This window comes from Opisthocomus hoazin, chromosome 5 (assembly GCF_030867145.1).
Source record: "Opisthocomus hoazin isolate bOpiHoa1 chromosome 5, bOpiHoa1.hap1, whole genome shotgun sequence".
Taxonomy (NCBI): Eukaryota; Metazoa; Chordata; class Aves; order Opisthocomiformes; family Opisthocomidae; genus Opisthocomus; species Opisthocomus hoazin.
The window spans coordinates 30,800,204-30,826,039 of NC_134418.1; the positions used below are offsets into that span (position 1 = coordinate 30,800,204).

Genomic DNA, 25,836 nt, shown 5'->3' on the forward strand with positions numbered 1-25,836 from the left:
TGTGTCAATGTGGCACAGTGAAAAATATCCTGGAGTGACTGCTGGAACAGATGCCTGGTTGATGTAAATCAGCAAAGCTATTTGGTAAACTTGGTGCTCAGCTGAAATTTGTGAGCCATTAAAAGAAAGCAGCAACATGCTGAAATGGAAACCGATGTGAGCTGTGGGATTTCGTTAGGTATGTGGGCCCCTGGCAGACATTTAATGAATAATCATGACTTCTCTGTGTGTTGCAGGTAAGTAATTGGCCTGATTGCAAAGTTAGGAAGATTGTGAGATGGGTATTAACACTGACACTTGTATACATATGTCTGTTTTCTGACTAGTATGTATTACCTTGCCTATGTTTACAGTGCGTGAGAATCTGGTCCAGAAAAGCTACTCAGGGCAGGAAATTAAAGCTGTTTCTTTTGAGCTGTTTCCCTAGGACAGTCTCTCCTTCTTTTCTAATTATTCAGCTTCCACTTGGGCACAAAAACTTGTGATGAATCAGGGCACTTTATTCCCTGCTCCTGCTGCTAAATTCTTATCTTCAAATGGCAGTTATTTAAGTGGATGCTGTGGAGTTGTACAGTTGTAACAAAGAGCAGGCTTTTTCCATCTGGGATAAATAGGGAAATAAATAGAGGTGCTTTGAAATTCTCTTGGGGAAAAAAAGCTGAACATTCAAAAAGAAGGTAAGCTTCTATGCATTGAAATCTTGACAGTGGTCCAGTAAAATCCTAGGGATTCACAATAAAATACAGCATTCCTATTCTCTGTACTTGCAGTGGATTATATTGGGGGATTCTTTCTCTTCAGGATTTAGGGATGAAGTAATGGCCTTAGTGCTGAATTCCCTCGCCTTTTCTGAGGTTTGTTCTGCAGCTGCAGTATTCATGAAGCACATTTTTCAAACTGTACCTACAGAGATGAAGTAGGATAGAGAGAAGATAAGGTGAAATTAGATATTGAGGATTGCATTCCAGGGCAAGAGCTGTTCTGCCTCTGCATTCCACAGTATTTTTGGTGGTGGTGATTCTGTTTCAGTTGCTGCAACCCTTCTCTTCACAGGGTGAAGAATTAATTCACTTAGATGGGAAGTGCTGTCCTGAATGTATTTCAAGTAATAGTTACTGTGTTTACAAAGAACATACCAAAGCTGTGAGTATCCTGGTACTTTGGAGCACGTAATAGTGAGTTCTGCTCATAAAGGTTTGGAGGAACTGGCTTTCCCTCTCCAGTTCTCAGAAAGATATTTTTTGCAATTGTAGCAGAAAAATAATCCATTAATATTGTCTGTGGATTGCTTTCATAATTTACAGAACGCAGTTCTTTATAATGTGTGCATCTGCTGCAGCGTTTAAGTTTGCCTTGCTTTCCTTTGTGCTGTATAATCAATCATTTCCCTTTAATATTTAATATACATACTCATAGGTTTCCCGCAGATCTCATGGAGTTAAAGATGCCTGATTTAATTCTACAAAATAGAGGCTACATAGCTGGGGCAATGTATAGCTTTCTGCCTATGCTTCCTACTGATTATAATCTTTACTGCAACAGGAGCCAATTGTTATTATTAACATTTTCAAGCAACTTTCCTTTTGAAGTTCAGTAGAAAGGAGGTATTAAGTATCTTGGTTTAAATATACAAGTGATGGACTTTTCATTGCTCTGACAGATGAGGACTAGAGTTAATCACTGCTGTTTGCCAGCAGATGTGAGAAATGGGAAGTTTAATACTGTTTGGGGTTTTTTTTAATGCTAATACTTCCCCTTCCTTCCTCAGATCTCTCTCTCACCCAAGTGAGGTAAAACATACTAAGGTGTCAGGTTGTGTCCGGTTTCTGCTTTATCCCTTTAAGAGACGAACTGGCACAAAAGCTGCACAGGCATTTAAAACGCTTGCTGTCTCTTTTCTACCCTTTGACTTCCTCACGTGGTGCCAGCAGAGCCTCAGCTGCTGCGGGCAGCTGCAGTGGCCTTCTGAGCAGACCCAGGGATGCAGATCACAGGAGGGGAGTGAGCAGCGGGTGCAAGATCTCTCCCCTCCAGCGACTAGTAAAGGTAGACAGGTGTCAGGTGCGATGGGTAGTTTTGAAGAAAGCCGGTGATACCTCTTCATCTCTGTGGTGTTTCGGCCAGTCCTTGGTGGTGGAAAACAAGGCAATAGAAGAGAGGAGAGGAAATAAAATGCTGTGAAGGATAGAAAGAGATTCCAAGTGTGATAAAAAGGTCATTGTGCAAAGACATGGATTCAGACAGAAGACACGTCACAGGTATCTGTTCAGATACAGAGTAGATTCGAGTACTTGTCCACTTCTTTTTGACAGCCTGGTAACAAGTGAGGCAGCAAAATTCGGAGACAGGAGAAAATGCTTTGAGTCGGAGAAAACAAAGGGAGATGAAGAAGTAGAAAGGATTATTGCTAACTGGCAAACACACCACTTTGGAGGGGGTGCTGAAAGGGAATGTGTTCAGGTGTTCATGGGCCAAGCACTCTTCTCGGTCGGCTCTTTGCAGTCTGCCCTATTCTGGAAAGGCAAAGAAGGTGTGAGGGTTAATGGTATGGAGGCATGCAGTCCCATGTTGGCAGGCCTCAGTGCTGAAATAGTCCCAGAAATGTTTAATTTACTACTAACACTGATGTAGCCTTGCAGTTTACCCAGAGATTTCTGTGCATGGCAAAATCACTTTGTGCAAAGGCTCTCCTTCACTGCTGATGCTGGCCACTCGGTGTTCCTTCTGCAGAACGGAGAGAAATGGGAAGAAGGGCCGTGCGGACAATGCGAATGCCAGGACATGGAGGTGACCTGCTTCCAGCGCTCCTGCCCGCCCTGCCCGCTGGGCAGCCTGGCTGTAGAGGTGAAGGGCAACTGCTGCCCGCACTGCGAGCCAGGTACAGACCCAGGGTCAGTCGTTTCTTACCATCACTCCTGTTGGGTGAGAGCTTGTGCATCACGTACACCTCTAGCACAGGGGTTGTTCTGGCATCCCTGCGGCCCTCGCTTTCCCAGTGCTGCTCCAATACCTGCGTTGAATTTAACTTGTCTTCAGTTTGCAGTTGCTAATTAACCAGTTTCCATGTAATTTAATTAGGGTTTCTGGAGAAGTTTAGGGCTCCATTCAGAGGCTCCCACTGACTTCTGTTGGTTTAAATCATAGCTTGCCCTTTGACAAAGAGTGTCTTTTTGGGGTTTGTGTTTTGAAAATGTTTTGTGTTTTTTCTTTTTTTTTTTTAACACAAGAAGCTTTATAAGGCAGAGGACCACTCCTTTCTGAATTTTAACATGGGTTTTGGAGCTTACGGGCTCCTGATTATTTCTTGGGAGCGGAAAGAGGAAAGAACCTGCTTACACTGTTATGCTGCAAGCTCACCTGGGGCTGAATGGCTGCCAATTAATAATTGTTTGGAAAGACAAAGATAGCCTTAGCTTGTATGTTAATTTTGCATATAAATTCATTTTTTCTCAAGGATATTGGCATTATTCTTTATTTACATTTCATAGTTGGTAGGCTTTATCTGTGATTTGCTAATTTTTCGTGTTGGTGGCTCTTCTTGTTGCATTCATATAACTTTGGTTTTATCAGAGTGCTCCAGTTAATGTTTTATCTCAGTAAAAAGAAAACAGTTTCACAGTTTAATTATGCTGTCATTTGCGGGAGTGCCTTGGCACATTTGCCATATTAATGTTTTAAAGCATATTATTTACGACATACTAATAAAAATGCAAAGCACTACAAATTGAAAAGTGAGGAAAATGGGTTTTGGACAGTTCAGATAAAATTGTCTTGGATTTTTGAAAGGGAACAGCATCTGCATAGGCTCCTAAGGAGGGGACAGATTATAAAGTGCTCTCAGCACCCATCTATTCTTCTTCTTATCAAGAAATGCCACTGTGTACTGGCTACCCTTGAAAATCCAGCCTCTTCTTTTAGCTTCTGTAATGGTAGCATTTTGGAAAACAAACGCTTTGAAGTCATGGTGTTGGACATACAGAGCCAAGCTTGAATTTTTGTATCCTAAAAGGTAAATGGAAGTTTCCTTTGCCAAAGCCTGCTGTTTTCACTCAGCCTTTTTCTGTTTTGCATTGGAGGGGATGAGAAACAAATGCAAAATACAGCCTGCAGCAGTTCAATCTGTGCACCCAGAGCATCAGTCCCTAATGCATCTGCTTCATTAAAGCCAGTGAAAATTTATGGCTGCTTCTCACAGATGTGCTGGGGAAAGCAGGCAGAGAGAACCCATTCATTCTCAGCCAGTGTAAAGCATATGGCCCTAAGCATAGCTGTATTTATGTTAAAACCAGCAAATATGCCCTTTCACTGGCAGCATTTGGGTTGGAGCAGAGGGAATTTTTTCGTACCTAGAGAAAAATTGTCCATTCTGTACCTCTCCAAATAGTCAGTTCATTGTCAGACTGGAAGGATGGGGCTACATATACCTTTGGAAAGTTATTGGAAAGAAATGGATAGAGAAAGAGCCTCCTGTTTATTCCTCCTGTTTATCATTGTGGACTCATTGTTATCTTCAACTGTATGTCTTCTGTAGTTCTTGGCTCCTGCCTCTTCCCGTAGGTACATCTCCCTGGAAACTTACAGATTGTTTAGTGTAAATGAAGGAGAGTTTTCAGCACTGGGACCCTTTCGCTGACTTGTCAGAAATGAACAGACAGCTTTTCTTCCAGCAAGCAAAAGTAGCTCGGAAGTAAAGTGGAAGTAGTCCTTCTCTTGGGCTCTGTGGAGAGAGCAGCCATGCCATTTGAGAAAATACCTGTAGTCAGGAAATGCTTGCTACAGTGCTGTGACAGAAAGCTTTTGACTGGAGGGCGAGTGGTCTGCCACCTGTACTCTGACCTGGCATGGACACAGTTTTGATTTATTGCAGGGTTCAACTGAAGGAAACTCATATTCTGATTGTTTCAGACCATAAATTCCTGATAACTTACGATTTTTACTGCTGAGAAACCATGTGGACAATGAATATCCTTTCTATCAATAGTCTAGAAAAATCTGAGTCTGCAATAACTTCTGACATACTAGAATACAGCAATATATTATTTAGCCCTTTTCATGGAATCTTGGAAAAAAAAAAAAACAACACTCCAAAACTAACACCCCTTGAACCATCACAGAAATAAGTGATGAATTTCATTTTGATTTTGGAGTATGCATTATTTTGTGCCTTCCTGATTGAAAACGCTGCTGGTGGTTTTTACCTTTGTATCTTTTCTTTGTGCCAGTAAAGTGCCACCCAGACTGTCTGACCTGCTCTCAGTCCTTTGATCACTGTAACGCCTGCCGAGACACAAGGAAGCTGCTGCAGAATGGGCGCTGTGTGGAGATGTGTGAGTTGGGCTTCTACCAGGATGGGCGTACTTGCTTAGGTAATTTCTGCAAGGGGTTATACCCTGTCAGATGACTGATTTCTTTGCTGCATGCCGTGCTTCTGTTTGTGGGATCCTACAGGCTTACTATAAAGTGATTGCCAGCCTTTGTTTGGAAAAGCATTCAGGCACATAATGAGTAGTAACTGTGGGCTTAAGACTTCAGGAGATTTCAGATGGAAGCCCCTGAAAAACACAAGTTCTAAAACTCTGTAGCAAAAATGAAGCAAAATTGTCTCCTTTTATCAGAGCAGGGGAGTCTTGCTACATCAGGACATTTGGGATTAATACATCTTTATTCTTTCTCTTGGAAGCCTGCAATGAAACATGCTCAGCCTGTACCAATGGATTTGAGTGCTCCTCGTGCCAGACATCCCTGCTTATGAAGAACGGGCAGTGTGTGACTTCGTGTGGGAAGGGATACTTTCAGGATCAGCTTCTCTGCACAGGTAACTCAAAGCAAAAAAAAACCCCACGAAACAGCAGACAAAAGCTCTGCCCAAGCTATTAGATATACTCTCTCTTGAGGGATCTGCTGTTGACATAGGTGTTAATGTTCACCCTAGAGTAAAGGAAGGAGTGAACAGAGGAACTAGGTCGTGCAGTGTAATATTGATTACTGGTTGGGGAAATATTCATTAAAATTCCTCAGTGGATCAGTTCTGTTGGTCTAAAGCTCTCTGCTTTTGAACACAACAGTTTTTCGCCACTGTTCTCTTTCAATTCAGAATTCTCTTTTGGAGATGCTACTGCGGTTTTTGTGGTGGTAAAGGTACAGAGGAGGATGTATGGACTAGTTTTACTAAGGATATAACACTCTGAGCCATGCCTGGTAGTCTGATCCCTGGGGGTTTTCTCTGAGTTTGCTGCAGACTAACTGCAGCTGCTAGTGCCAGACCTTTCAGGGGATGGTGCTTTGAGGTGCGTAGACAATTGCTTGGAGGAATGGGGGATTGGTAGGACTCAGAAAAGCTTGCAGAAAATGCTTTTTGGAAAAGTTTTTTGCTTTGTTTTGCTATTCATTTGTTTCATATGGTGCGTTCTTCCTGAAAGTTGATTTGATTAACTGTTCTCAGGCAGCATATTTACAAAGTAAATTAGTAATTCTATAAAACACTGAGATGTGTCTAAATCCTGTATCTTAGCAAAGACTGAGAATAAGATTGTGAAGTTACAGTTTTCTCTTTGGCAGAACTATGATAGTGCTTTTATGAGCTTCCCATTCTCCTTTTAAATATTTGTACTTTTCCCAAACTGTAAGGCAGCTACTTTTTCATCATGACAGTTAATTGTTTTCTCTGAAGTGAACACTTTTCTCCTCTTGATGTTGGCCTTTTTTAGAAGACTTCTAATTATTTCTGCAGCTCTACTTCAGCAAAAGGGTGGAGCACATGCTTAACTTCTTGAGCAATCACTTTAATTTCTTTGGAACTAGCCCTCCTGCTTAAAATTAAATGCAGGCTGAGGGCTTTTGGCAGATTTCAGGAGAAAGCACTATAGAGTAAGTCCTGCTTCCTTTTCTGAAGTGTTTTTCCTTGAAGAGCTGACCACTTGTTTCAGGTTTTGAAAGTCTGAAAAACCTCTGTACTCCAGCAGTGACTATAGACTAGGGCCTTATTATGCACGTATAAATAGAAACCCGAGACGCAGTCCAAAGGATTTTATAGACTTAAGTATCAAATAATCTTCTACTTCATTTGGTTTTATTTTAGCATTTCCTTTCCACCTGCTCCAAGTGTTTTAATTGGCAGTGCCCATGTACTGCTGAGGCAGTAGGGAAAGGCTAATGTTTCATTTTATTACTGGTTTGTAGATTACAGATTGTACCTTCCATCCAAATTTGCAGTCACGCATGCTTGTAGCTGAAAGTTGCTGGGAAAATTTGTTCCTATTTCCTCAAGGGAATTAAACCAATTTGCTTTAGTTCTGCCTGGCTGCATTTTCTGCATAAAGTCAAACCAGTGGAGAAAGTCTTAAATTTCAGATACGGTCCATAATTCATTGCCATTCACTCTTTCTTTGTATCCTCTTTATTTTTACAAATCTCTGATCTGATTGTCCAGACGAGCCTTAGACTGTTCAGAAATATTTTTCTCATAATGGTTTTAACGTCTACAATGGTTTTAACATCTACAATAAGCAAGTTCCAAAATCACAAAAGGAATGAACTAGACTGTGTTAATTGCTACAGTTCCAGTAAAGGCCCTCTTGAGGAATTTGCTCTGGAGATGAAAAAGACCAGATTTCTTACTCCATCCTTTTGTTGAAACACTGTTGTCTGCATTGTGACAAAATACAATGAATTAGTCTTTCCTTTTATTCATATTTTATAACATCTGGTCTAATTGAATCTGTTTTGAATTTCAGAATACAGTGGTGTGATCTCTGCCCTGTTTTAATCTTACACCAGGTTTGTTTCCTGCCCCCATCCCTCCACCTGCTTCTATAGAGTATTAAAACCATTAAGAGAAATTAAAGTTGAGAATACAAGGTAATAGGTTCAGTTCTGTAGCAGTGTATTTAAAGATCATGGATCAGTTTGTACTGCTTAGAGCAGAATGGTATGGTAGATGGAGTCTTCCTTGTCAGAAGTGGCCTGTGGAAACAGTTAAGAAATCCCCTACCAAAGGCAAAGCAAAGAGAAGCAAAAATGAAAGATGTCTGCCTGGTAGAACAGAAGGGCTGGGAGGACTTGCAGTGTTCAGTGCTCTCACTGCATTTTTCTAACTTTAATATTTATGTTTTCAAGATTATTCAAAAGCCTAGGCAGAACTCAAGTGTTTCTGCTTTGATCTTCCAAAATGCAAATGTTGAGACGTGTAACTTGACACTAACAGACCCAGCTCACTCTGTAGCAAAGCAATTGAATTTTTATTCACGACCTGTTGTTTTTCTCTGCCATATCTGGCTGCAGAGGCTTACCTTGAGGATAAACAACTGAAGATGACTAAGGTGAACTTGCCCAGCTCACGGTGAGGAGGGCAGGGTAGAGGTGGTTAATGGTACCATGCAGCACAGAGCAGTTGGACTCCATCTGTGCTTTCCTAAAGCCAAGCAGTGACTTCTTACTGTGTTCTTGCTGGGATGCCATTTACGTTAGCCCTCCTGCTTTCGTCAGACCTGGGAATGTTATAACTGATGCAGATAAGAGACAGTTTGGTAGTGGCTCTTTAATTGATTCTCTGACTTCTGGTCAATCGTGAAAGAACAGAAATACCACTTTGCAGGACATTTTGTCTTCCAAAAGCCTGGGCTTGTGTCACTTCTGTGTGATTCCTACATTACACCCCTGCAACTCCTGAGTAACAGAGCAGAGAAAAAGACCCGTTGGCTCAGGAGCCACAGGAGTGCTCTTGCTTTAACCAGGAAGTGAGACCCTGGAAGTTTTCTCTGTTTAACGTTGATTTTCTGGAAAGACATGTTACTGCAGCTTAATTAATACCATTATGTCAGCTGAGGCAGAGTAACTGCGCACCGTATTGCAATTGGAAGGTCACCTATATTCTTCTGAACATCTTCCCTTCAGCAGCAGCGTCTGGTTAAGCTGCAGGGTCTTTCATAGAAGTTCAGTACCCACACTGAAGGGAGGAGGTAAGGCAAAACGTCCCCTACAAATCTGAACTGAAAATAGCCAGAAAGGGTGAAAACAGTTTCCTTGCAGTGCGGTCACTTCTGTTGATTTATTTTCACACAGCAGCTTCATTGCTGTAGGCAAAGATGCTTTAGCTGACAGTGGCTCATTGAATGCTTCCATTTTTTCCCCCTCCTTTTTCAGTGCAGTTAGTGACTGGGTGTTGGGGCAAGGGACAGCTGCCGAGTCTGGCAGTGATCCAGTGCTGAAAGAGCCAAAGCTTCTGCAGGGAGGGTGTGCGTGAGTGTGTGTAAACGCAGGGCAGGAATGGGTTGGGGCTGCTGTTCCAGCTGCGTGAACTCAGGTCCTAGACATTGGGGATCCATTGCTTACAACTCCAGCTGCAGTTGTACAATCTCATGGCAGAGTGGAGATATTGGCTGAGATTTAGTAGCTGCTGGACTTGGGACAAAAAAGTCCTCAAGATGTGAAAATAAATGGCCTGGTGCCTGTCGCTGCAAGCACGAGAAGTGAAGGATTGCATCTGTAGGAGCATGAATCGGGCTGTGCGTGTTTGTCATCTGGAGACTGGCAGCTGATAACCCCTGGAGGCGCTTGGCACCTTGCATACAGAAACGGCTGTGTCAGAGGAGTCCATGCAGCCTGTTCTCGGGGAGGGCTTGCATAGCAGAGCTGGTGATTGGAGCAGCACATCAGAGCTGAGTCTCTTGCTGGAAGCATTTTTTTGTTGTTGTTGGCCCACCTGAGGAAATTGTTACCGATCTTGCACTTTGAGTTGTTTGCACTGCTTCCAAATGCTAAATGTGGCTGTCTCGCTAAAAATCGGATTGCATTCTTTGTTCCTTTCCTTCCTTTCTTCCAAACTCTGCTAGTTAGATCCCCTCCCTTTCTGTCCCTTTCTGTCTCAAGCCATTTGGGCCTGATCTCTGTCTAGTAGCTTGGAGTCCAGAGGATCTGTTTCATATCAGTTTGCCAAATTCACTGCAGCTTCTCAGAAGGTCTGATGACCTCTGGTAGGTTGCACTTCATCTTTACTTTTCTCATTGTAGCCTTTCCATAGCTGAGATGTCACAGAAGTCATCCCAAATCTAGGAAGACATTCAATTTTAACACAACAGCGGCCTCACTAGAAGACTTAAAAGCTGCTGTGATACCCAGGAGTGGATTTGTAGGATCTTTGCTAAGGGTTGGTGAGAGCCAACTGGGAACTGGAGAGAGGAAATAAAGTCATATCTTAAACTCCTCCAGCCTGCAGACTGTGCTGGTTTGTATCATTACCTGGCTAGAGAGTAGACATTACAGGTTTCCCCAGTGGCAGTGTGACACCAGGAGTGCTCTTAGCCCATCTTGTCTGAAACACTCTGCCTTCTTCTCTCACTGTCTTTCTTGATGGCTGTGTTTAGAGTAACATTTGTGATGAGTTTCTTTTGGCAGCAGAGAACGGGTGAGTGGGCTCAACTGGTCTCTCTGCTGCTGTATTAGCCCTATGGCCGTGTGTCTGTAGAAGGGCTTAAGAGAGCCAGAGCCAGAAGGGAAGGTGAGCTGGGAGGGAGGGTTGTTTGCACTGCAAGTAGCTGTGGGCAAGGACTGTGGTGGTGGTGGTGACAAAAGACCAGCAGAACATGTGCAGGCTGTGGCAGAGAAGCAATACTGCTGGACACCCTCTCCAGAGAGAGAGCCTGGAATGTGGTCCAGCCATGCCAAAGACCTTTCCAGCATGAGTGTTGTTTATGGTAGACTTACATCCAGCAAAATGTCGTGCTGGCAGGAGGTAAGAACGTTATTTTGACCTACACAGAAGGACAGCTTGAGAGAAGAGATTGAGGTGAGAATCTGCTCAGGAGCACTTGGTCTAGTGCAAGGAGCAGATGATGCATGGTGGGAGCCAAAGCACATTTGCCCAACTGACCTGGCTTTCATCGGAAGTGCATTTTTAATACAGGTGTATGCAAGGCTGCCTGTTTAAAAACAGAGTCCAGTGGCCAGGCTGCCAGGAGAGAAAAACATCTCTTGGAAAGGAGCAGCATCTCCAGAGAGGACTTGAGAACTTTACAAATAACTGGGTGTGTTCAGAGGTGTCAACATATTGAGGCAGGTTAAACAGCAAGGGGGTCAAGCTGTGCAGTGGGAAGTCTACAATTAAAGGATCCAAGTCCTGTGGCCCACACTTTCAAAAAGATGTTGAAAGTTAGAGTGAGCTCGGAGAGGAGCAAAACACCCAATGTCTAGAAGGTGAAGTGAGGACATTTGAGTACTTAGGAATTTACAGCATGAACCCTGCAGTTAACTTTCGAGTGTAGACGTGCCCTGAGAATCATCCAAGCTGAAATGAGGTGCAACTTTTTATCAGCAAGGGAAATTATCAACTGGAGCAGAAAAGTATGCACAATCGTTACCTCGGGATGGGGTATTTGGTATTCATTGTGTGGTGATTCAGCCACAATTAGATGTGCTTGATAGGGGTGACGGCACTTGGTCTAGTGGGGGCGGGGGGGGGGGGGAAGATCCTTTTGGGGACAGGGTGCCCAGCATACATATGACATACTCCTCGCATAGGAGTGTTCAGGAGCTAGAAGAGCCATAGCGTTCTGGAGAGATCGGGAATAAGGAGGGGCAAAAAGATGCAGGGAGGTGAGAAAGGGGGAAGCAAGCAGCTAGTTACAGGGCAATAGAAGAGGATGAGGAAAGGAAAACTAAAGAAAGGTGGAAGTGTACAGAAGGAACATCCAGAATGTCAAAGGACCATGTGCTGGACATGAACTCATATGTCCCATGTCTTGGCCCCCTAAACACTCCCTGTTCTAACTCCATGCATGTCACGTCATATCCCTGTGTTTCAGCTCCCTGTGTATGAGATGGAGATGATAACACTTCCCTGCCTTGGGGAGCAGTGAGATCCACTAAGATGGGGTGTTTGTCTTATGCTGTGCAGTGTGACTCATATATAAGCACAAACATAGGTGCTCTATCTCATTAATTAACAAACCCAAGAGCAACTATGGTGTCAAGCAGACAGAAGAAGCGTAGAAACCATGCATACAGGAGTGAGATGGGAGTAGTGGTGATCACTGGTTTGCTGTAAACTTACAGCTATCTGGATTGCAAACACTTTCACTCTCGCCTTTTATTGAGGAGAGGATGAATTGTCTCTCACTTAGGGGATTTATTTAGGCAGGAGGGTGTTTGCGTTTGTCACTGTTCTGTATGTAAATGTGCTCTTAGTTATGTCAATGAGCATAATTGACATACCCCTGCGGCCACTGGTTCCTGTGTCACACTGAGACTACTCACAGATGAGTTTTTCGTGGGTGGCTGCAACTTCAGACGTGTTTGCAGGTACAGGGCAAACGTCAAAAAGTTTTGTTTTCTCCCACCTGCTATGGCTGGGAGCACAAGAATGTACCTGCCTTATTGTGAAATAATAAGTTTAAGAACACGTTTGCAACATATTTGGGTGTAATCGAGAAAAAAATCTAATAGCTATAAGAACTATAATTTGCACAGTTCCTGCAAGCACTGGTAGCACAGGATTTAACATGAGTCTGCATCACAGATTCCATGAACAGTAGCCGCAGTGGGCTGAATTTCCCTCACAGCTGAATGTGTACAGTTTTGAATAAGGTGGCTTGTTCAACAGCTGTTTTGGGAGGCAGAATTGATCTCCATACAGTTATTAGTTTAATTGTAAGACATCATCATGCTCAAGTATCACTCTCTTCTGCTTATGTGTTCCTGTACCCAGATGCTGTAGAGAGGATGTTTATACTGCCTGCATTGCAGGAATGTGATATACTTCAGGAGTATCTGAAACGTTGCTGTGTCCCAGCCATGATACATGGCTCACTCAGAGAGAAAGTAGCTGGTATCTCAACTCAGTGACAGAATACACCTTCTCTTCTGCTAGCAATGTCAAGGAAAAGATATGCAGTGCCCGCTGTACTGGACCTGGGACCAACTGCCCACCTTTTTTCCGGGAATTACTCAGTCTGAGCACATGAGGATTTCTGCCCTGCCTGACCAGATTGGCCAACAGCCAGAAGTCGGTTACTTCTGCGCTGGTGCAGAGTCCTGGAAGGGCAAGAAGAGTTGTTTCTAGAAGCAGGCTATCTTGGTTTTAATTTTACAGGGTCTTGATTGCAGCCCTGCAGTCGAATTCTGGGTTTGTACATGGTGCTGGGTTAATGTAAGTTGTCACTGCAAGGATCTGACTGCAGGTCTGTTTTTAAGTAGTGATGGGATTTCTTCCCATTCCGCTTTGTGTTTGCACAGCCCCTAGCACCAGGATGAACAGGACTTAACAGTGTTACCAACACTCCTCCTGGTCTGATTACAGCTACAGAAACTGCTCTGATGTATACTGCATGTCATATTGCACATACAAAATGAAGCTGTAAATTGTACCCCCGAGATGGCTTGGATGAGAGATGCTAACATGAGAAGAGCAGTGTTTTTTCATTTTCTTTTGCTTTTCTGAAGCAGTGAATGCCTGTGAATTTAAGGAACAAAACTGCAAAAAAAGTGGATTACTGCAAATTCTTCATTTTAAAGAGATGATTGGAAGCTGATTGATTTCTTTCCTGCAGCTTGTCACGAGTCCTGTTCCTCATGCTGGAGTGCTGCTGAGAACAATTGTTTGTCCTGCAAAGACACATCACACGTGCTAAAAGCAGGACTCTGTGTGGCCAGCTGTGGACAGGGATTTTATACAAAGGATGGAATCTGCAGCGGTAAATACCTGTTTTCTTCCTCCAATTGCAAGAATTTTGAGAAATGCTCTGAAAAAAAAAGGAATCAATATTTAATTTAGCTATGCAGCAGCTGTGATTTTACTCATATCTAAGAAGCCAGATGCACCTTGTGCATAAATACCGGACGAGGAAAGCTGTTGTTTCTTTGTAAGATTATTAATTCATTTTAGCTAATCAGATGCTGAAAAGTTCAAGGTTTGTTCCCTCACTTAACAGCTTGAAAGCCTAACTAAGCTGTTTCTGAGGGCTTGACAAATCCGTTTGTCTGTGGAAAGAAAAATGGCCATTGCCAGCAGTTTTCTGTAAATTTGATTATAATTCAGCATCACAGTAACGAATACCTGCACAACAGATGAGACTTGGGAGCTGGGAGGGTTTGCTGAGAAAAGGGGACAACATGGCTGAAGGGAATTAAAAGACCTAAGTCAAATGGATCATGGAGAGGAGAAAAATCTCAGATAAGTAAAGAATCTAAAATTTGCCACAACCATTCAGGTCAAGACTGGATTTCTGCTGACAGCCACCTCCAGCTGCTTTGAAGAACTGGCCAGCATAGTCAGTAGAAATGACGCAGGGGTTCTCTGCGTTCATGCAGGTCTGTCTCAGCCACATTTAGCTAGAGAGGCCTTAAAACCTGGAGCACATTGACAAAATTGTTGCTATTCTGGTCGCTTCTGGATGAATTTCACTTTGACCAGGTTCCTCTTCAGTTTGGTTGGTGTCCATACCAGTAAATATTATTCACCTGTATGTTGAAGTGTGCAGGCTTGAAATCTTACATCTGTAGCTGAAAATCATTTAAGCTCAAAAGGAAGCTTAACTTGGATGCAGCTTGGCCATAATTTTTATTTTTATTGCCAATGATTTCTCATAGCTGTTCCTCACAACCTCCAGGATTCAGGCCTTTCATCTTCTACCAAAACCATGCCTTTTAAAACCCAACTGGAGAGCTGTAAGCGGTTTTGAAGAGAGGCTGTCTGACTGGTGAAAAGAAACAAAAATTGGTGAAGTGAAATGCTTGGCCCTTCTGAATATACAGCAGCAGTAGTGCTACTGACTTAGGGAAGCCAGGGTCTCATACTGCTTTTAGACAACAGGTCAATTAGCTTCAGAACTGACTGCCAGGGAGAGTATAGACCACAGGGATTGCTAAGCAACATCATCATGCTTGATTTTAGATGCATTTTCATGCTTAAAACTTTGACTCGAAGAAAAAGGGAGGGGTGTGCTTAAAATTTTTTTGATCAACTTTTCCCCCATCTTTTACTTCCTGAACAGTCTGATAACTGATGCTTGTTGTACAAAGCTATGTAAAGATTTATGAGATGGTTTTCATAAGTGACATTGTTCAGAATGGTGCTCCCTGTTCACAGACAGGTGGTGAACAGGAAAAAAATACTCCATTAGCTGGAGGGGGTTGTGTCAGGAGCAGAGGGAGTGCTGGTGTAGACCCATTTCTGGTATTTGTACTTACTCAGAGACCTAGATGGGATACAGGTCAGTGAATACCTGTCTGCACTGACACATCTACCTCTGTGAATGTCACTACTTATTCCAGGGCAGTGCAAAATGTTGCATGTGCTGGAGAGGAATGTTTAAAAATGCCTTTGTGACAAAGAAAGGACAAGGCATGGTTGGCTTGCTTTATTTTATCTATGTGGCCAGGTTGATGGCTCTGTTATTCTTTGCTATTGAGTGCAATTCATTAATGAGCTGTCCTCGTTGGCAGCTTGTGACCAGTTCTGTGAAACATGCTATTCAGACCAACCCAGGTGTTTGACCTGTGCTTCAGAGAAGTTGTTACATGATGGGAAGTGCATTTCAGAGTGCCCAGATGGATATTTCCCAAGTAGCAATGGAAGATGCAGAGGTAAGAGGCATATTTGCGTGACCTTTTCTAAGGCTCTCGAGGCACCCTCCGCATGTTGTCTTTTCCTCAGATGTTTACCCTTGGGGAGGAAATGTTAAGAGCACAGAAGTGTGAGCGGGGACAGGGAATTTCATTGTTTGTTTTCTTTGTTCACTTGTGATAGATTGTTTTAAATAACCTCTTTGCCTTGCAAAGCATATTAAGACATGCTGAGATACATATTCAAAACACTGTGTGAGTGAGAGTTATTACTGTTAGTAGTTATTAATACACGTGCACTTCTGCTCTCATTAGTTCATATAGCTGAATATCATGCCATCTGGGAGTTTTCACTATTGGCTGGAAGAGGCTGTAGTCAGCAATACTATTCTCAAGGGGGAAAAATGGGATATTTCAGTTCTGTGTGCTCTTTCTTTATCAGCTTGTCATGATTCATGCTCCACATGTGAGGGACCTCTGGCCACTCACTGCACCTCCTGTTCCTTTCCTCTGGCACTGCACCAGGGCCAGTGCCTGCAGGGCTGTGGAGAGGGTTTTTACCAAGATCACAACATCTGCAAGGGTAAGCTATGTACTTGGAGAAAGTTCCCCAGCTGCTATAAACCAGTGTATCTATATTGGCTTTTGTTGGTACCAGCTATGATGCTGATCCTTTATCCTGTGCTGAACTGGTCAATGAGTAATTCTTGTGTTTGCCTGCTGATTGTTTTCTACTTTGAGAAAAAGCATATTTTCTCAAATGTTTTCTGCATATCTCAGGATCTGGTGATCTTGGTTTGTTTTTTTTTTTCTCTCCATGCTCTTGAAATAAATGTACATTGCTGTGAAGCTTTTCTTGACACGAGTTAAGAAGTGGATGAATTTCTACACACACATAGTAGATTTGCTAAGACTGAGGTAATTTTTGCAGCAATGGAAAACCTGAAAATTTGGAAGATGAATTTATTCTTCCTGTGAGCCCTTCAGACTGTAATTTCTTGCTATCTCTCCTAGTGAGATTGTGTTCACTGTTGCAGTTCCAGAAATTAAGGGAAAATTGACTGCCTGTGGCACAGTGCCGCAGTTTTTTCCCAACATTATTTGTTCATCAACTTTATTCAAGAAAAGGGCTGTTATGTGGGAGTGGGGGGAAACATGTTAAAGTACTTTTCTAAAATACCTGTTCCATTACAGAAAATACAGCACCTTGTCTGTTTATGGAACAGAGTTCGTAGCTTGTGAGTCGCTGCAAGGTGTATGCTCTTTGCTAGCTCTTTGAGTATCAGACTGTCTACAGCAATACAAAACTGGAAAAAGGGATGAACAAGAGGGTCCAAATCAGTGTTTTCTCCCCTTTGTCTCTCACGTTTACAACCAGATGCCCATGTTTCTGGGCCTTGTCCATCTCTCTGAGAAAGCTGTCCTTAGAGCTGCAGCTCTGACTGCTCTGTTGACCTGTGCACAGGTTGCCACCCATCCTGCTGCACCTGCGTCGGCCCAGAGGCCTCTCATTGTCTGCAGTGCAGGGCACCGAAGGACATACTGCAGCCTCACCAGCCCATGGAAGGAGCTGTACACGGCCTTTGCCTGTCTCACTGCCAAGCCCAATTCTATGTGGATAGCACAGGAGTCTGCAAACGTGAGTAGAGGATGGGAACAGCTGCTCAAAGCCTTCAGCACAGGGCTGCGCTGGATTTTAGGCATTCAGGGTGATCTTGTACGATGTTTGATTCTTAACGTGCTTTGAGTTCCTGTGTTTGCCTGGCAACAGTCTTGAATGTTTAAACTCAGTAACTTTCAGAATGGCGTTTACTAGTGCTTTTGAGGGAAAATATACTCTACGTATAATTTGTGACTGAAGGATTCTGGTACTTTTTTTTTAAATGACTGTGTTCAAGTCTGCACAGCTTAGCTTAGCTTTCTTTTCATTGAAGTTGGGTATGTGATTTTTACCACTGGCTTATTTTGAAGCAGGATTAATCCTTAAATGCTTTTCAGAAGAGACTGAGCTGTATCCTTGTTAGCCTTTGGAGCAGGTCAAGACATCCCACAGCAGTCTTTTCTTTTGAGGAAGCTCTTTTGATATATGCCCTGCAGCACATGTGCCATCAGTGCTCCTGAAATACCAAGTAGGAAGCATTTCCATGAAGACTAGAGTCTGGAAAAGAGGGTAACATGATGTGCATTGGGGATATTTGTGGTTTCACATTGCTTTGAGGGAAAACAGTTGTGGACTTCAGCAAAGAATGTTTACTGGGTGAATCAATAAGCCAGTCTGGCTGGCTATACAGAGCTTGTGGCAGCTGGTGTGGATGTCTGTGCAACAAACCTGTTGCATTATCTTGAAAATAATGCAGACAGAGGCAGGCTGAAGAATTAGCCTGTGAACATCTTGTGCCAGCACAGCCCGCCCTAAGTCTAAAGAGAAATGATACTTTCAGAAATGGCAGTGATTTCCCTGTGTGGAAAGACCAGTCATAGAGACAGTGACTCTACAGCACTGAAGTAAAGAAATAGTAATAACAATAGCAACAACACTACTGATGGCCATTTCTTCCTGTTGAAAAAGCATTTTCTAAAAGTGGAAGTAATTTGAAATCCATTTATTTTGATTTTACCTCTTCATCTCAACTTGATGGAAAGACTCTGTACAAGCTCATTTTTTTACTTTAGGGGATCTTAAAAAAGGAAGAAGTGACTTTTTTTGGTGGAATGTTTCTGTTTGTAACAGTGACCTACACAGACCATAAGGTATCCAGTGCTTTGGATTGGTTGCTGAAGGCATCCAATCCATGCAGTGGCCATTTCTTGGCAGGTAGTGGGTTTTCTTGGCTCAGTCCAGATTATGGTATAGATGAGTGAAGAAATCTATATACCACTGCCTCAGATGGGTGAACAGACCTGTACAAACGGGCCTGAGCAGAGTTCAGTGACAGTGCTGAATTACGTCATTGGGCAGGAATGCCAGCACAGCCCCTCATTTTATTAGCTCTGCAGTATTAGTAATGGCATTAGAATAGTAGTTTGATTTATTGCAGAAGGGTGTGAAGATTCAAGATTTCAAACTTTGAGCTACTCCTGTAAAATACTCATGCAAGGTTTGTAGGTGCACCTTTATGAAAAAGTAAGCCTACAACCAGCATATACTGTGCCTGCATTATCTATGCAGAACAGAAGCACATTCATATGTAGTTTAAAATGCTGGGTTTGAAGGTTTTACCTGTGTCACTGTGAATTTCTCGCCAAACCACGGAAATCTCTCTTTATTTTCCTAATGCTTGAGATTTCCCTGATGCAACTGTAAGAAGTTTCTCTCTGATACGATTTGAGTCACTTGAGCCAAAGATAGTCCTGGAGACATTGCATTTGCGATGAGGATCCCCGATGTCTCTCCCTGGCTCTCTGGCAGACAGCTAAGTGGACTTGTGTAAATCATTTTATTTCATTTCATTTCTTCTCTCCAGCCCTGTGTCTGTGTTGTCTCCCTAGAGAGCAGGACATCTCTCTGTCTTTAACGGAGACTCACACAGTCGAACCTGTGGCCTCAAGACACTGCTCTAATTACTAGAGTTTTAATTAATGAGTTTATGTATTTATTTATGAGATTACTTAGTTAAAGATGGCTTGTTTTAGGGTCCATACCAGGGAAGGTGAAGAAGTCTAACTTTTTAACTGCGTTATTTTCATTCTTGCTGAATCATCGTGGTAATAAGCGTTCACTTCTCAAGCTGTAAAGTCAGGTGGCCAGCCCACTTCTATGTATATTTGCTGTTACTGTTCCAGAATGGCTGATGATAGCCATGCAGTGATGCTGGATAGAAAATCCTTCCCGAAGCAACTGTTGGGTGATAGCTAAAGATGATTTCAGAATCTGGTTAGTTTACAGAATGCCAGAGCTCATATGGGGAGGAGAATGGTGTTACACGGCAAAGTGCATCTCAGCTTTCTATTTCAGTAATTAATTGTGTGGGTGCAAAGAAGGATGAAATATGCAGCTGTCTTTGGTTGCTCCTTATCTTCAAGAAGTGTGCTATACAGCCTTTGTACTTCTGCCCCTTTCTACCTTTCAAAAGCAGAGAATCCTGTAAAGGAAATACCTTCCTGTCGTCACCAGGGAGAAAGCAATCTAGCCATACTCTGGGACTGTAACAACCAAGATAAGCTAGAACTCATTTGGCGCTCTCTGTCTTCTTGTTTTTCCATTCACTGCAGAGTGCCACTCCTCCTGTGCAGGCTGTGTGGGGAACACTTCTCAGGACTGTACGGCTTGTCTGTCTTCCCACGTCCTGCTTGAAGGCAGATGCCTCTCCGAGTGCCCAGAGGGGCTGTTCAGCCACGAAGATCGCTGCTACTGTGAGTGCATAGTGCAGGCACCTGCAGCTTATACTGCTGAATTTCATTGCATACACATTTTGTAATGTATTTCTCAATGTAATTAGAGATGCTGTCAGATTTATATGAGGCTATTTAAGTATTTTCAGGGGAGAATAGGATAGTCCAATTTCAGGAAATGGAATCTCCTCCTAATGGGATAGAGGCGTACACATTGAATCATAAATTCTAATTAGTTTTGCTCCTCTGGACTGTTTCCCTGAAGATTTTTTTGTATTTCATTTCAGTAGGCTTGGATGATGTTCTCAGCCAGCACGCTGTGTCAGAAGAGGTCTTTACAGGACAGCACTGAAGCACGGGCTGCTTTTATTAGGCTACATAAGCACCTTGTCTGTATGAATTAGCTTTATTTTTAATCCACAGTTGGCTATAGGGCTGGGTTTAGAAGGAAGGAATTCTGCAAGTACAGGAGAAAAGCCATTACATCTATGAATGTGCCTCATTGGCAGTGGGGACAGCATTATTTATTTGTGTCTCAGCCTTGCCCACAAGTCAGCAAGTGGCCTTCAGCTTGTTCGATCTCATCTAAGCAGAGGAGTGTGACTACTGACCTTCTGAGTGACTGCAACAATTAAATCCTGTTTGCCACTGGCAGAAAATGGTGGCCTTTGGGGTATGGCGTTCATTATGAGCTGCTAAGTACAATGGGTGAGGAAACGCAGGCGTTTGAAATCTGATTAGTCCCTTCAAGGTCATCTGAAAGTTGTCTGCTGTTTTATGATAGATTCATTGGGTCAGGCATCCATGTATCTGTTCTGGCAGTAGGAGAAATTCACTGGCACTTTCCTGGGATGCCTCAAGTTTAGAGAGAGAAACCTCTTCTAAAGTCCGTTGCTTAATTTGTTCATCCAAGGAACAACTCTATAAATACATTTATTTGGCAGGCCATTATAAAGATTCATCAATTCTGAGGTGGTGAACTGCCACCTTAGAGCTGAGGTAACTGCTGAACACTGCATTATGCAGTTTCAGGCTTATGCAAATGTCTGAGAAACAAAACTTCTGTGTCAGGAAAGTGTCATCTTTCTGTATGCTGCCAGCTTAGATCTCCTGCGGTTTTTGAACAGTGAAGCTCAGTTAATATAGGTGTGTCTAGAAAATTGATTGTTCTTGAGCGCTGGATTCATGGGCATGATTTCTGAGAAGCTGAGAAGATGGTGGGATGTGATGCGTTAGGTCTTAAACACTGGAGCCTTATGCTGTGGCAGCTGCAAGACACCCAGCTTCCTGTGGGGAGTGAGCAATTGTGTGTAGCCTGGGGGAGCCCTGAGGTGGGAGAGTTTTGAAGTTGTGTGCTTTTATTCAGAGAAGAGCTTTGTAAGTAGTTGTTAAGAATTTTTACAGATCATTAGCTATAGTATTTCTGTCTCCCTCAGATGCAGTAGCATGGAAATAATGGAAATACGGCATCTGTCTTTAAAGGTGGAAGGATACAAAAGCAGTCTGAGTGAAATATTTTTGAGCAATCTTAACCACTTTCTCTGCAATCTTTTTGTTGCACTTTTAGCAGACAGAATAGCTAATGAGCTGGCATGGCATTCAGGTTTTATAGGTTTTGGTTTGGGGGGGATTTGTGCAGAAATAATTCCTGGATTTTCCACTCGTGAATATCGAACTCATGCTACTATGATGTTCATACAATCCCAAGATGTTTAATTTGTCTCCCCTGTGCATCCTGCTCTTTTTTATGTGCACAAGCATATGCTGGAGGGAGGAATAAGAGGGAAATCTCTTTATATTTTGTATTTTTTATAGAGCTATACCTTGATTATTGTAGTGAACAAGTCACATCTTTAAATTGACAACTTATTTCTCATCTTGTTTATTCAAAATGTGGATGTAAGAGCCTTCCAAACCACAGCTCTGCTATTGAATCATTTTATGTCCATGCGTTGTAGGAGTAAGTGATCATAAGGGCTGGCTTTCTGGGGAGGGGAGATTGTAAGTTGGACTATACCAAGAGCATAACACAAGTGTTGATTTTCTTATCCAGCCTGTCATCCATCCTGCAAGACATGCCATGGTCCTTCTGATTTGGAGTGCTTAACCTGCCACCCCCATGCGACTCTAGCTAGTGGAAAGTGCAGGACTAGCTGCAAGGAAGAGCAGTATCTCAACCTGGTGGGATATTGTGTGGGTAAGTAAGAGGAGATGGTGTGGCTCATGCAGTGTGATGGTCTTTCTGTGGCATAACCAGCTACTTGAGTACACACCATGAAGAAGTCAAGATGCCTGTTATGAGTAAAATGTCACACATGAAAATACCGTGAGACAACTCTCCAGTGTGCATAGTATATAGAAAAGCCACTTGCTACTCATGCTGTACATATCTTTTACTAGAGCTGCATGAATTGAGTTGCAAATTGTGTAAGGCAGGTAGCAGAGATAGGGAGACAAGGCTCTCCTTTGCCAGGCTTGCTGCTGCATGGTTTGGTGTGAAGACTTGAGGTCATATGTATGCACCAGTATGTCTGGGAATCGTCAGAGCATTCACATACATACTAATATCATAATGAGCATGCTTTTGACACTAGGATGGGCTGCAAGCTCTGGTCTGCTGAGTAGCAATATGCTTGCCTTTGCCAGGCCAACTGCTTATCTGTGTCTTGCTCCAGCCTGGGCTTTACAGCATACTGCCTGTCACCATAGAGCCAGATCTGGGGGACCCAGAGCCAGGAAAGCTGCTGAGGTCCTGCAGAGAGCTTCCATAAAATGAGTTAAGGAAGCATTTGTGATTCAGAGAAGCAGTTATGGGGCCCTGAAGCAAAACTGGCACAGCTAGCATTGCTCTGTGCATTTTTGGGAGGTAATAGGATTCCTGTATAGGAGTTATACTTTGTGGGTGCTTGGTGCCTGCACTTAAGCCTATCATCAGAAGCCACCAATTGCCTTTATCTGTTTAAAAAGGAAGATCACTTTTAATCCATCATGCAGACATGTAAAAACATATCTTGGGAACTTCTCCAACAATTTCTGAGCTTTATCAAGCCATTTTTTTCTTTATCAAAAAAAGATATGATGTGTGAGGCTTAATCTAGGCTGAACAGTTCCAAATGAGATAAGAAATCCTAAGAAAAGGGAGAAATGCATTAGGTGTAATAAATATATCCATTGAGAGGCTATTGTTCTCAATTGAATATAGGTGATTCCCCTCCACAGAGGCTTCTTTTTGTTTACATATATTTTGGGGTTTTTTTGTGAAAGACCTGTTTCTTTGCACTGATTAATTTTATGAACTGTTTTTTTATCTTCCTTTTAAGCATCAATTATTGTTTTGTCTGCAGAGACAAAGAGAGAGGGGGAAACAAAGTATCTGAAGAGTAGGAAAATATCCTAGAAGTATTGTACAGCTCCTTAGGTATACAAGAAACCAGGCTGGGGAGTCAAGATGTTTCATACAGTCAAGTAATTGCAATATGGAAACAATTCAGCATTTTAGTGTAAAGAGCACTCTCTACCCTGTAAAATTTCAGGGGCTACAGTTTTACTCATTAATGTCCTGTCACGTCGTAGCTGTATGCACTTTATTTATTCCATCTTATTTTCCCATTACTTTGCATTATGCTTCCTGTGGAAATGTGGTCTTCCAGCTGTAAATTTCATTGGAAGAACTTAGTACCGTTTATCATAAACCAGGATTCTTTCTGAGGAGGATTTGCTCTGCTGCTTGCTGCATGCTGTGTGCTTTAATTATCCCCTTTATAGTGCTGTTACCTGTAAGTTTGGTGAGGTGTCATGAAGCATTAAGTGTGCTCCCCACATGCCAGGTTATTAGGTAGATGTCACAGTGCCTGGCAATAATGAGGAACAGAAACTGGAAGCAATGGGCTCACTCAGGCAATGTGGAGGGCAAGGTTTGACCTCCAGATGCACTACACTGACAGTGATGAATCATCTGCAAAGAACTTTTCCTGGCTTTCTGGGCTCCAAAGCAATTGCAGTTCGGTGATGCATCCTTTCCTTGCAAGCTAACAAGCTTTATTTTTAAGCCCTGTAGGGGTCGTGAACATGGTCCACTCTTTGGAGACTTGTATTCTCGAAGTAGAAACATGTTTTCAAGGCTTGGTTCACCGTGCCTGGCATCGCTTGGTGTCAGTATTGAGTGTTTGGATCTATGCCCCCAAAACAGGAGAGAAGGCTTCTCAGGTGCAACATAGTAAGGAGCTCAAGGAGACACGTTTCCTCCTCCCAGCTCTGACCTTAGTCTTGCTGTGTTACGCACTTGTGTCAGTCCCGCCTTCAAGAGGCCAGTAGAGATAATGCTTGTAACATGGGAACCCTTAATGTTCACATGATCTTGCACATAGATGCATCAATGTTTCATTGTCTAACTGAGGGTTTGAAAATCCTTGTAGAGGAACATAGTTATTTGTTGCCTTTAAAAAAGTTGTGCTTTGGTCTCGGATCTGCAATCTGAAGTGTATTGCTCTTTGTGCCAAATTTATGTCTGATGTTTAAGCAAAGGATATGTGTTGCCAGCTCTACTAGAGATAAAGAGCTCCATATCCAGGTTGTTAAATTTTGCTCATTCTTCTCATTCAGCACTGATTAAAATGCTAAATTTGCTCTTGCAAGTTATCAATTACCAGTTAAAGAGCAACTGTCCCATAAAAGAGAACATTAAAACCCCTGACACTTGCATAGTATATGATTTGCGTCTGAATTTAACAAAGCTTTTTCCTTTGCTTCCCAAAGCAATATTTTTTTACAATTATCTTCCCATTTATCTCTAATTCCCAACCCTCCAGGCAGAACTGTGTTACGACTTATAAGGACTACTGTGCATTATAACCACCTGTCATACTTTATGGACCTGCAGGGGGAAATCTTTCATACAGGATGGAGAAAACCAACTGTCACTTGAAACCATTGACTGTGAATTAATGTTATTGTACATGTTACTTGAACGAGGATTGGAACATTTGCCTTGTTAATAGAAAAAAGATCTTGTTTTCAGTAGTTTATCAAATAAGCATTTCAAATGGAAGCAGAAAAAAGACAAAATGACCTCAAGTTTCAAAAGATCAATGAGTTTCGAAGGTCTGGTTTGGGCATGCTGAATTTGTGCCAATCTTCTTTGAGAGTGCTCAATTGATTAATTTCATTTTATAGCTAAAGTGTATGTACAGGAATGTGTTTGTGGCTTCAGCCGTCACCTGTTGAGTCTCAGGGCTTCTGTATTTTTTGTTTTCCTGGTCTGAAAACACATTTGGGTTTTCGTCTCCCTCTTATCCAAGACAGCTTGATCTTCAGGAAACATTGCAGTCACTAGCCTAAAAAAATAGCACCATCACTGAAACTGTTGTCCTGCTCATAAACCCCTGTGCTTACTTTTCTGATTTGAATAAATCAGAAGCCTGTTTCAAGGTTTCCTCATTGATCTTTTCCTGACTTGGTGGAAGGGCAATTAGAAAAATGCAGAGGAACTGTGCAGTGAGCAAAGCAAGGAGTTCACAGACTGAGCTCCACTGGGTGCTCAGCTAAGGCGTGAAAGGATGCGAAGGACTACCTACCAGGATTAGCAGCAAGGGCAGCTGGCGTAAAATGAAAAGCAAAACACTCACTGGTACAGTATCCTCCAAGGTCCTGTCTTAACTTCCAGCTGCACCTTCCTTGAAAGGGAACTCCCAGTCCCCATATTCAGCTGCTCAGGCCCGTGCTTTCTTAGGCTGTGTGCAGCTGTGAAAAACGTTCAAAGATAAACCAGAAGAGCTCACTCAGTAGGATGCCTGTAACAAGACTTTCTGCCTTGCTCTTAAAATTCCAGAAGGGACACTCTGAAAACAAGAAATATATTCAGCTCCTTGTAAAATTAATGAGCTGTTGCTGTACTCTTAGAGACATTGATATCATCGCAAAGAGCTGGAGTTTCGCTGAGCAGAGTAAGAG

At 42.6% G+C, this 25,836-nt stretch overlaps 1 protein-coding gene across 1 annotated transcript in view; it reads left to right on the top strand.

Moving 5' to 3' along the window:
- FRAS1 (Fraser extracellular matrix complex subunit 1) overlaps nt 1-25,836 on the top strand; it is a 179,045-nt gene that overhangs the window by 76,741 nt on the left and 76,468 nt on the right. The window contains exons 10-19 of the mRNA XM_075422090.1: nt 1,054-1,143; nt 2,731-2,878; nt 5,223-5,366; nt 5,681-5,815; nt 13,542-13,685; nt 15,436-15,576; nt 15,998-16,138; nt 17,021-17,194; nt 19,768-19,908; nt 21,941-22,084. Coding sequence (XP_075278205.1) covers nt 1,054-1,143; nt 2,731-2,878; nt 5,223-5,366; nt 5,681-5,815; nt 13,542-13,685; nt 15,436-15,576; nt 15,998-16,138; nt 17,021-17,194; nt 19,768-19,908; nt 21,941-22,084 — 1,402 coding nt within the window. The remainder of the gene's footprint in view (nt 1-1,053; nt 1,144-2,730; nt 2,879-5,222; nt 5,367-5,680; nt 5,816-13,541; nt 13,686-15,435; nt 15,577-15,997; nt 16,139-17,020; nt 17,195-19,767; nt 19,909-21,940; nt 22,085-25,836) is intronic.